This window comes from Aulonocara stuartgranti (assembly GCF_965226115.1).
Source record: "Aulonocara stuartgranti genome assembly, chromosome: 15".
Classification (NCBI taxonomy): Eukaryota; Metazoa; Chordata; class Actinopteri; order Cichliformes; family Cichlidae; genus Aulonocara; species Aulonocara stuartgranti.
In genome coordinates, this window is record NC_138951.1 from 23,588,088 (window position 1) to 23,600,379 (window position 12,292).

Consider the following 12,292-nt stretch of genomic DNA (forward strand, 5'->3'; position numbering starts at 1 on the left):
AGCACCACAACACTGTTGTTTTTGGCAGCTAGAACAACCTAAAGACAAAACGGATCTGCAAACATGAAAACATTTTACTGGCAGAAAGTAACTTCAATAAAAACATGTTTCTCTTTTCAGGAAATTTGTGCTTGGATGTAAAACACACAAAATTCTGTCGGGAAAACGTAGTACCTTTTTTCATTTAGGAGTTTTAAAAGCACCTTTATACTAAAAACCAAATAAATAAATAAGAAAAAGTTTCAGTGCATTATAATAAATACTTTTGCATAAGGTTTACACATTTAGTGTATGACTTGTTAAGGTTCATGTTGTGAAGTAAAGCTTTGAAAGAAACTTAATTTGGACTCGTTCCAAATTTGGTGCATGAACTTGTTGTGCGCCATAATGTTTGCTCTGTTGACTTCGTTATGAAATATAAATTCTTTCGGTAATTTTTTTTTAAAATCAAAGTTAAAATTTCATTCTCGATGGGCTCCAGAGCGCTCTTAGTGGTAAACAGTGCAAACAGCCCTTTGAATGTTGGCAAGTATGAACCGTCTGCTCGGTGTTTCCTAAAACGTTAAAGCACGTTTGGCTTCACACTGACAAACAGACCCAGCTTCGGCACAAACCTAAACTAATATGACACCGGAGCGGAAAGGCTGATTATGTTTCCAAGATGGTTTGTGTTTTTTAAAAGGAAGGAAACCTTCCTCAAAGCGGGCAGAGCAGTGGAGCCGCCGAGGGAAAAGCACACGATACAAAAACTGTAGAATTAAAAATATAATTTATTATGTTTAAATAGTTAAAAATATAAAATGAATTAAAACAACCTTGGCCAAGGGAAGACACAATAAAAATCAATAACACACAACATTAGAAGTCCAGTGGAATCCACCACGGCCTAAAAGTCACAGAAAACTAAGAGGTCCAGCGTAGTATTAAAAGAGGGAAACCCAGCGGAGTCCTCGCCTTCCTCCCCGCATTCCACGTCCTGGTGCACTGAAGAAAGGGAGGGAGCGGCAGTCACTATTCCTTTGGCAGTTTACTTTATAAAAAGGATAAGTCAAAGACTTACCCGGGTGGGCAGAGCTCTCAACTCCGCCCGCCGCTTCCTCAAACTGCAATCGGCACCGCGGTCTCACTGCTTCTGTTCTCCCGCAGTGCACGAGCTGGCTCTTGTCGTTATTGCCACCAGACTGCCGCTACGCGTCCCTAGTCGCTGGTCATCTGCCTTTTTTTCCTCTGATCGTTTCCCCTTTCCAGTCGCTGGTAATCTCTCTTCCCAGTCGCTGGTCGTCTGCTCCATCTGATCATCTCTACTCTCTGATCGTCTCTCGCTCTCCCCTCTGATCGTCTGTGTCTTTCCTCTGTCTGTCTCGCATTCTCCGTGTTACATTTTTGTTGAACACCGGCTCCAAACCTCTTATGTGTCCTTGAGCACTCTGTAAATTACCTTTTCTTTTCTCTCAGGTGTGTCCAATTAGTAAAAACGGGGGAAAAGGCGGAGTCTCTCCAGGACAATTTGCCGGCAACTAAAAACATGCAAACTAAATAAAACACTGCACAAAATACATGCAATATAAAAAATAAATATATACACTTCACATAAAAATACAGCACAGCAAAACAACGTCCGTCTTCCCTGGATGACACTAACTAACCGACCAAAGAGCCGCGTTAAGTGGCGATATCACTAACGTCACGTAACTTAGCCGAAGGTTAGCTAAATTTGACTTTGTAAGACTTTTTCATTACGCTAACATTTGTGATATGACTGCACTATGCTGCTGTTGTTGACTCCACTTAATTCTACAATTCTTTCATTATGCTAACATGTGTCCTGGTGTATATATGAAGTGGGATAAAAACCCAGAACTAACTTTTAAGAGTTTATTTCTTCTCCGCTTCGACCGTCGGCCATTTCCCCAAAACGTCCTCCAACCTATGATTCCAATGAATCCTGGTGGGTCAGGAACTGCTTTTAAGCATCTTGTAATCGTCGTTCCAACACAGCGTGTTTGTTTTGATTCGTAGACCCCGAAAATGGTGCCGGGCTCCCACAATGCATTGCGGCGTGCCGTCAACTCCAAAGCGTCATTCAAATCTGTGAGCGCGCAAGGAACGCCGCCTCTCCGCGTGCGTTTCTTGTGACGTCACTGGCAGATCAAAGGCGTTCGCGCTGGTCTGTCAGTAACGTCACAGACAACCGAGCCTATAAATAACGGCTCTCAGACAGAAAAATCAGAACTCGATGCTCATGTGTTTGCAAAACGTTCAGCAGTCGGCGCTCTGTAATACAAGAAAATTCTCACACGCTCAAACGGAGAAAATCTAATTTGTGACACAACAATGGAAACCATCAACGAAAATTCAATCGTGGTCACACCAGACCAGATTATCCCGCCAATCAACAGGTGCTTTGAAAGGCTCTCTGAAGTTCAGTGGAGCATTATAGAAAATGGAAAATGCGACTCCAGCGTCCATGCCGTGCTCGCTGATATGATTTCTGAAATCATTCAGATCGCCTCTGCCAGCATCCTGAGGATTGCCCTTTCTGTTATTCAGGAACCCATGATAAGGGAAGAGTTTATGGATGAGGGGAAAATAAGGGTGTCCCTCGGAGACTCGATCTCAGCTGCCATCGCCGGCGCTCTTAATGTCTCAAAACAGCAAGATAAGAGCGCTGACAAGCTGACGCTGATGGTTGAGGAAGAGATCTCAGAAAAGGTCAGCTCAACCATTGCACTGATTGAAAAAAGCCCCGATTTCCCAGTAGACCCTGCCGTTTATGTTAGCGGCAAATTTAGTAGTATTAAGAAACTACACCGCATGGTTTGTTGCGCTGCCTCATGCCTGAAAAGGTATGCAGCATGTAAGCTGCGCTGCCAGTGTGGGACAAATGGGTCTCATTCCAGTACAGAACGTACTGGTTCAAAAATATCAGTGAAATCAGCAATCGCAGAGATTTCTGTTATTCTGTCAACAAGGAGCTCAGATGGAGAGATGACAGGAAAAGATAAAGATGAGCTCCCAGAAGAATCACAAAGCCATATAAAACCCACTGCAGAAACACAAAGTATCCAGGCTCCAACCCCAGTAGAAATGGTTGCAGTTGACATCGTAGGTGAGATACTTGCTAACATGGATTCAAGCAGTGAAGAGCTCTGTGAGAAATGTAACTTACCCAAACCTGCCTTTAATGCAGGCTTAATTATCCACAAGGTGAGACACTTCTTCTCCAAATGTGTGCCATCCACCTCACACGCCAGGCTCAAAGCACGCAAACACAACTTTTCCATGTTTGCAAAAAAACAATTTGAAAAAATGAAAACAGAGCTGAAAAAAAGAATAAAGGCAAACAGGAAACATTTTGTTTGTCTACAAAACATTTGCAATCACCCCAAGAAGGAAACTGCGCCCTCCAATGAAAGTATAGTTTTCATTCTCCCAGGGTCAGTACCTGAAACGGCTGCTCCCCAGAGTACAGAGGCTCATCGCTCCCCTTCTCCACATACGGCAAGCCTGGGAACCGCAATTAAACGTTCTTCTTCAGTCGACTTTAACGTCATTAGATCAGACGTTAATCAGTTATTTGACAAATTAACAAAGAAAGAAGAACTCTTCCTCATCGATAAGACCTTGGGGGACTTTAAAAATAGTGGGCATATCAGGAATTTTACGGAGGACTTAGTGGCAAACCTGTTTGATCTACTTACGGTGGATCGAGGCTATCAAATCCCCATACCTCTAATGGGTAGGTCCCTCTCAGACACGGTCATCTCCAGGACTCCGAAATCAGTACAGGGCTCAAAGCGTCGCATTTCTGCTGAAGTCCTCTATGTCCTCATAGATGACACAGTAGAAAGGTTTTTGCAGAAGCTTTTACTCTTCTGCAATGAAGAGAAAGATCAAATGATTCAAATGGACAAGATTTCTGGGGCCCTGGAAGACATCCACAACTTTATTAAAAGAGCACAGACCACAACACAGGAAAAAAGCCCTGATTCAGATGGCAGAGGAAAAGAATCTGGTGCATCACTTCCAACACCAAAACCTGGGAGCATTTCTCCAGATAAATGCTCTGTGGCATCTGACAAGTCACCTCGAACGCCACAACCTGGGAGCATTTCTCCAGATAAATGCTCTGTGGCATCTGACAAGTCACCTCAAATGCCACAACCTGGGAGCATTTCTCCAGATAAATCATCTGGAGCCTTGAGCCTGAAACACTCTCTCAAAGATTCCTCCAAAATATCAGAGATGGATTCTGTGTCAGGTTCATCTTCTGATGTTGAGAAAATTTCCAATGACCTTGCGTTGCTCCTTATCATGAGAGTCATCTATAAATCTAAACCTGAGACCCAAAAGTTTGCTGCTCAGATCGCAACTACTACAAAAGAAATAGACACGGTCATCAACCGTCTGAGCAATCTAATGCAGCCTGAACTCAGCAGCACAGCGTCTGCCACAAGTCTGACAAATGACAAGACAAAGTTCATCAAGAAAATAGCCAAACGCCTCATCAAGGAGTTTGGCTCCCCAGACAATGTCTTAAAGGCTTTGATGGCAAATGATTCATCTTTTGATGAGGCTCTGATTAGACATCTAAAAATCACTCTCGGAGTCATCCCGGGTCCCCCAAAGACGTCCAAAATATCCAGGTTTTTTTCTGCGGTGGGAAAAACATTGCTAAAACCCTTCAGGTGGTTCACTAAAGCCAGAGATCATTAAAATGACCATTTTGGCTTTTCCCACTGCCCTGCTTCTTTTAAAATCTTGAAGCAGACTTTTAGCACCAAATCCTTTTTTTTAAAAACATCACCATAAAATTTTGGGATCAGCCCTCAAATCCAAATTTTAGAACTGTAGTTCACGCCATCTCGTCTCCTTTTGATTTCCATCCCCCCAACCGGTCGCAGCGGATGGCCGTCCCTTCTGAGCCCGGTTCCGTTGGAAGTTTCTTCCTGTTAAAGGGAGTTTTTCTTCCCCACAGTCGCCTCGTGCTTGCTCAGAGGGGGATCATTTGATTGTTGGGGTTCTCTGTAGTACAGTAGGGCTTTGACCTTACAGTACAAACAGGGAGGAGACTTTGGCTTGATTTTTAAAATATCTAATTCGGCATGAAATAAAAAAAATCCAAATTAAAAATGCATTCCAAGTTTGTTTGTGTTTTTCTTCTGTTGTCAAATATGTAGAAAGTGTTACACGTGTGATTTTAGTCATTTTGCATCAGTTTGTAGCCGACGTGTCTGTTTGTGATCATCCTGCATCTGTTTTTGTCTGATTTGTGTCTTAGTTTGGTCAATTTACATCACTTTTGTGGCCCAATTTAGTTGTTTTGCATGTATTTGTGGCAAAATGTGTGGACGCTGTTTGACGTTGCTATGTTTTGTCTTAATGCTTCACTTTGGTTGTTTATGTATGTGCTCATTTTGATTCTAGATGTAGACCTGACATCTGAAAATTAGCACCTAGTCCACTTCGAACATTTTTTTTAGTCCAAATAAAAAAATTTGGACTAATAAAAGTCCAAATAAAAAAATGTTAATACATTTTTTTTTATTTCGCCAACCTTGTAGAGCAGTGGTTCCCAAACCTTTTTTGCTAGGCCCCCCTTTGTTTTACAAGAAAAATGTTCGCTAAAAAATATTATTAGCCAAAGCTTTCACTGGAAGTCAGTTACTGGTGTCAGGCCAGCTCCCACTTCTTCTTTTGTGTTACTTCTGCATATAAGTATACACAAAGAGACATTGAGACCTGAATCACAAATAAAAGCCACCTTCAAGATTAACAAACACTGTTTAAAGAGCTCCGTATAAACTTCTGTGTGCAACAAGGCCTCTGTAGCATCCAGACCACACTGATCTAGGTCTTCTTGGTAGAAGAAGGTGTTTCCTTTTTCCAGATGTTTAAATGCCAGCCTCCCCAGATTCAGAAGAAATTTCCTTTCAGCCATCTCACTTGTTTCATGTCCCCCCACATGTTTGTTCCCCTTCTTCATCTGAACCAACAAGAAGTGTGAGTACATGTCAGTCAGGGTCTTGGGCAGCTCTCCTCTCTGCTCTGTAGTCAACATGTGCTCCAGAACTGTAGCAGTGATCCAGCAGAAGACTGGGATTCTACACATGATGTGGAGGCTCCTGGATGTCTTCATGTGGGAGATGATTCTGGACAGCTCTTCATCACTGAATCTCCTCCTGAAGTACTCCTCCTTCTGGGCATCAGTGAAGCCTCGTACTTCTGTTACCCTGTCAACACGTCTAGGAGGGATCTGATTGGCTGCTGCAGGTCGGGGAGTTATCCAGACGAGAGCCGAGGGAAGCAGATTCCCCTGGATGAGGTTTGTCAGCAGCTGGCTGACTGATGACTTCTCTGTGACATCAGACAGCAGCTTCCCGTTGGTGAAATCCAATGATCCAAGTCTGCTTTCATCCAGGCCGTCAAAGATGAACAAAAGTTTACAGACAGCGAGCTTCTCTGCTGTGACCTTCTGTAATGTTGGATGGAAAACATGGAGCAGCTCCAGAAGACTGTACTGCTCGTCTCTGATCAGCGACGCTGTTGGTCAGAACCACTCTGATGGGTCTCTGTTGGTCAGGTAAGGCTTTAAAGGTGTCGTGACACCTGACTGTAATGTCATCAAGAGCCTCCATCTTGGAAGCTGTCTCCAGCTGCATCACCTCATGTTGGTTATGAACGTCTTCATTCTGTCCCTCTGTGATGTAGAGCTCAGTGTAGATCCTGTTCGGGAGGGTTCCACTTCCTGTATTATCAGTTTCTTCAGTCACACTTTCAAACCTCCTCCTCAGACTGATCTTATATTCTTCTAAAACCTCTTCCAGACTCGCATCTGCTGATTGACAACAAGAAACCAAAAAGAATGAAATGTCTTTAGTAGGAGGTAGGAGGCCCCAGGGCAAACTGAGGGCTCGGTGGAGAGATTACATTTCACAGTTGGCTTGGAAATAATTCAGTTTTCCCCCAGATGAGCTGGAAGCAGTGGCTGGCAAAAGGCAAAAGTTTCTCTCCTTAGATTGACCAAACCCATGACCTTGAACCTGGATATATAGGACAGGGAGGATAAATAAAAGGATGTTACATTAAACCAGTGGTTCCCAAACCTTTTTTTTTTTTTTTGCTAGGCCCCTGTTTGTTTTACAAGAAAATCTTCGCAGCCCCCCGGCACAAACACATCCTCAAACCACACACAGCCATTTCAAACTCCACTGCAGTTTCTTTTACACCTCAAACCTTTAAAAAACCAAAAGCAAACAAATAAAAGTAAACTACAATAAATTACAGGTTGGAACAAAATAAACTAATACCATCTTTATTTTAAGTGTAGTTGTTTCATTCCCCCTTTGTAAGAATAATTTTTCAAAACATGCCTCTATGTGCAAAGTGGGTTTAAAAACATAAAACGTGATTTGGACAGGGGAAATGGGTTTTGGTTTAGACACAAATACATATGATTTTAAAAAAATCGTCTTGTGATCGCACATACTTCTTTTTGTGCCTCTAAAACATCCTTGTTTGTCTTTCCAGAACAGACATATGATGTCATAACTGTCGGAGCACCGGCCTCTCACTGCCAGGGTTTCTAAAAATGGCGTTCTGAGGAAGCTCATCCAGAAGTTTGAGGAAGCAAAGAAACAGTAAGTTGAGAGTAAAGTCGGGCGTCACATTAGGGCTGGGCGATATGGCCTAAAATCCATATCGCGGTATAATTTGAAGCACGTGCGGTAAAGATATATATCGCGAAATATTCTTTTCTTCTGTATAACATATTTTCCACACTATATGACACACTTAATTAATTTTCTCAAAAATCGAAAGTGTGCCTATGAATTCTGGTTGTGCTTATCTGACCTCGAACCGATTTTGGCGTGCAGAAATCTGTTAAAAAATGTTTTAGTACAACTTTGGTAAGCTGCACTGCTTGATGGATTGTCAGAGCATTACGGCTGCCGTAGTGAGGAGCTTCACGGAGTAATCTGGGTCCAAAACTCCGTGGGCTTCAGCTCCCAAAGTCAAACGAACACAGAGTTAAAAACGGTCTAAATTCTTTCATCTTTAATAAAAATATCAACCTTTCTGCTTTACCAGGTGTAACAATTAAGTTTAACATCCATGCATCAATGAAAACAGAATTTATTAAATTTAACGGAGTTACAAGTTAACAGGAAGTTAGCTTGCTAGTTTCCACCTAAACATTTCATACCATGTTCTGACTGAGAGATTTTTTAAACTAATTAAAACGTACAGCTCTGCTACCACTTCCAACATAAATGAAGACAGAAAACTAAACAGCAGTGGCGTTTGCAGGGTTACTGAAGTTGGACTACCTGGTATATAATGTTGTGCTACGTGATTGCTAGCGACACAGCTTTGTTAGCATAACATTAGCACAGTGAAGCTGGAGGATGAACGCCAGCTTCACTTTTTTCCACTTGATAAAAGTTAACCATACCTCAAACACATGTACCCCTACCTTAAACAAAAGCGCTGCTTTGCACCCCAGTACCAATTATGCAACACACCTACTCCCTCATGCAACACACATGGTCCTGCATGCTACACTCTATTTCATACATAAGACACTTCGCTCACAAAATGAAATCTCAGGGTGCCATTCGGAAAACACATGTATCCAAAATACAAAACACATCGGGTAATTGCAACCACTCAAATACACACCTGAAGGCACCTACTTGCAAAACCGAACACCAATTAGCCAACTACAAAAAGCCCTCAGCGTAGCCATTCCAAGAACTTTGCAAGCATGGATGGAGGGAGAGCAAGAGGATATTTACCCCGGTGCCTAGCGGGAGAGGACATTGCTTGCGATGTTGATGAGGTCCTGTGGCCAGACCCCAACAGACGGCGGGATCCATGAGCCCACTTATGCACAATTGTCATGGTTTTTTGTGTTTACAGTATAGTGTTTTTTCTATTGCAGTACTATTGTGTTGTTGTTGTTTTATTTGCTGTACCTGTATTCATGGTACTGCAATGTACAGTATTGAGTAGGTCTATTTGCGTTTATGGTTGTTTGGAAATGTGTCTCCTGTAAATGTGCCTTCTGAATAAACAATGGGAATCAAGGACTGCAGTGTTTTATGTACAGCAGACTAGTGTGTTCCCCCTGATCTGTGAGTGTTTGCATATGGTGCAGGTATGTGTCATTTTGTCAACAGAGTTACATTTTGACAAAGGAATGTTAGGTTTTGACAGCAGAGTTTAGGTTTTGGGAGTAGAGTTCCAATTTGGCACAGATGTGAATGGTATATTTCCCAGTGTTGTGTCATGTGTACTTGTGTGTACAGTTTTGGCACAGCGAGCGGGGTTTTGCAAAATGTGTTCAAGCAGTGGGCAAAAACTGTAATATAAGTAAAATCACATCAAACATTTACTTAAATATTTCAAGTGTGAAAGTAGAATATTGTTTCTCATGTTTACATCAGATGAGAAAGATGAAAAACTTTTGTGCTTTTACTTTTTCATTTATTCAGGTGACACAAAAACAACAAAGAATCCAGCCAGAAAAACTGAAATAAGCACAAAATCAGAAACAACCCCAACAATGAAGAGTCCTTCAAAAGCAGGACTGAAGATTAAGCTGGTTGCATAAATATCTGTTTATTTTAAATTTATTTGAGCTTTTGAAATGATATGCAAATGAAAACTCACTTTAACTTTGTATATAAATACTTTTAAATACAAATCATATCACAGAAATTTGCACATTTATTAATAAAATGCTGTTACATTTTTAAAAGAAAGGAATTTACACGGAACAGAAAACTGCAACCAAATAATTTTAATAATCACATTTTTTGTGTTTGACAGATTTTTTGTTTCTTTGAGGTTCATTGTTGTCTCTGTGGGATTAGCAGCGCTTTTAATAACTGCTGCAACAGTCAATATAAGGACAAGACATAAAGGTACATTTAAGATTGAATGATTTTGAATTTTAAAACAAAACTGAAATTGACTTTCTTCTCTCATTTTAGGGAACAAAACTCAGATGGATGAAACCACAGTAAGTACAAATCTCAATAATCCTAAGGTTGTTATTCTGATCTTGTTATTTGATATTGTCATTGACCCATAACTGTGGATGATGATGTAGAAGTGTCTTTGGATAATGGGATTAAATAAACATGAACCAGCTGTCCCTCTCTGAGGGAGTGTTAACAAAAACAAAACTGCCTTCACAGAGACAGTTTTCATCCAGATATAACTGGACTGTGTCTGTTTTCCAGGGACTGAGTTTAAACCCTGCAGAGACTCAGTCTGCTCCTCAAACCAGCTGGGACTCGGTGTGATCACACACTTCACCCAGAGTTTAGACTACTTGTCAAAGTGTGCTCTGTAAATACAAATGTGTGTGACTCACTGTGAGAGCAGACGAGAGATAAGAAAGTTGGACAATGCAAAAATGTGTTTTAGTGCAACTGCAATTTTGTATTTACAGCTCACTTGTTTCAAAATTCCATTTTTTGAATAAATTGTTTGGATGATTGATGTTTGTTTTTTTTAAATAGCCTCATATTTAAATTTGTTTATTGATCTGAAACTTTCACATGTGAAAAACATACAAAAAAAGGAAATAAGGAAGAAGCCAAAGACTTTTTCACTCCACTGTAAATCAAGTAGTTGTAATCTTGAAGGAAGATTTCATGAATGCTGTTTCAGGGTGAAGAGAGTGTCCGTCGAGTTTGAAGCTGGAAATCAAATGGATTATGTTGAAAGTTGTCAGTTTGTCGGCCCCGAAGGAAAAGACTATTTGTGGAGTAAGATGGATAAAGATGGAAATGTGCTAAACAGTGAAAAGAGTGTGTTGGGAAGATGGAACGAGTACTCTGAGGACCTGATGAATGTAAAAAATGAGAGAAAGAGGAGGATGAATGGTCAGTTAAAAGTGTCCAATGTTGGGGAAGTCCTGACGTGAAGGGAGCTTAGGAGCAGTTACAGCAAAGGCAGCATTAATCTGTTTATCAAACATTAGATTAGAGTAAAAAAAAAAACACTCCTAGGTTCCTTGCAAAGGTTTTTATTATTATTATTATGAATTCCTAAAGGGCCAAAGTCACAGCGGTCACAGGGACCAAACACAATCACCTCTGTTTTCTGTTCATTTAGGTTAAGGAAGTTAAAAGCCATCCATGCCATCCTCAACATCCTCCAAACAATCTAGCAAACCCTTCAGACGACTCACAGATTCACGTTTCAGTGGCAGGTAAATCTGTGAGTTGTCTGCATAGCAATGGAATGAGATCCCATGTTTTTCAAAAAATTGAACCCATGGGGAGCATATAAATAGAAAAGAGAACTGGACCAAGATTGGACTCCTTGAGGACCCCACAAGAAAGTGAGGCTTCTGAGGACGATGTTTCCCCCAATCTAACAGAAAAACTTTGGTTGGACAGGTAAGATTTAAACCACTCCAAAGCAGTCCCTTTGATTCTGACACAGTGCTCAAGCCGAGCGATAAGAATCCCATCAAATGCAGCACTGAGGTCTAACAGTATTAAAATGGCAAAATCTCCCAAGTCAGAAAAGTTAAAAGGTCATTAAAAACTTTTACAAGAGCAGTTTCAGTGTTGTGGTGCGTTTTTAAAACCAGACTGAAATACTTCACTAATGCCATTTTTATCTAGAAAGGTCTGGAGCTGAAGAAGGACAACTTTCTTTAGGAATGTCTGGACTGACAACCAAACATATCAAGCTTCTGTGTTTGAGCCAGAGACTGCACTTGTGGGTGAACAATACAAACATTTTATATTTCTTATATCAGTAATGTAACTTGCAACAAAACGTTCTGGGAAGCTTAAACTTAGTTTCAGAATAATTAAATCTGAGACTTTGTTTTATTGAAAAGGTTAATAAAGTTTGAAATTGTATCAAAAATAAAACAAATTATTAAATAACACCGGCTACAATATTGGTAACATATGTGTGTTGTTCAACAGAACTTTTTCCCAGGCTTTTGTTTATATGCTCAGTCGAAAACCACTTTAACATAATTTTCAGCATAATTACTATTTTTTGTGACTATTCAGTACTTGAGTATAATTTATTGAATTATTTAGTAATAAATATGAAGTAAAAAGTTTTGATCACAAATGGGATTTTTCCAAAACTAAGCTTGCTTAATAGTTCTGAACTGTTACTGTAAAGTTTATAATAAAGTCATAATAACCTGATATTTAGAATCTCCATATATCATTTCCTTTATGCTTATATGTTGTCAAACAATGGCAGTAAGAAACAGTGTTAAAATAGCTCTATATAGCATTATCTA

The 12,292-nt window shown here is 40.5% G+C and overlaps 1 protein-coding gene and 1 long non-coding RNA gene across 2 annotated transcripts; one reads left to right on the plus strand and one right to left on the minus strand.

Moving 5' to 3' along the window:
* Positions 1 to 752: 752 nt before the first annotated feature.
* Positions 753 to 6,548, minus strand: LOC309689091 (protein NLRC3-like). The gene is made up of 2 exons (XM_082505262.1): positions 1,866 to 6,548; positions 753 to 1,517 (listed from the first exon to the last, which is right to left on the minus strand). The coding sequence occupies exon 1, from the start codon at positions 6,137 to 6,139 to the stop codon at positions 5,651 to 5,653; it is 489 nt and encodes a 162-aa protein (XP_082361388.1). The 5' UTR covers positions 6,140 to 6,548; the 3' UTR covers positions 753 to 1,517; positions 1,866 to 5,650.
* Positions 6,549 to 9,509: 2,961 nt separating this feature from the next.
* On the plus strand, positions 9,510 to 10,454 carry LOC309689098. The gene is made up of 3 exons (XR_014271253.1): positions 9,510 to 9,929; positions 9,999 to 10,027; positions 10,251 to 10,454. It is a non-coding gene; the product is annotated as an uncharacterized lncRNA (long non-coding RNA).
* The last annotated feature ends 1,838 nt before the right edge of the window (positions 10,455 to 12,292 follow it).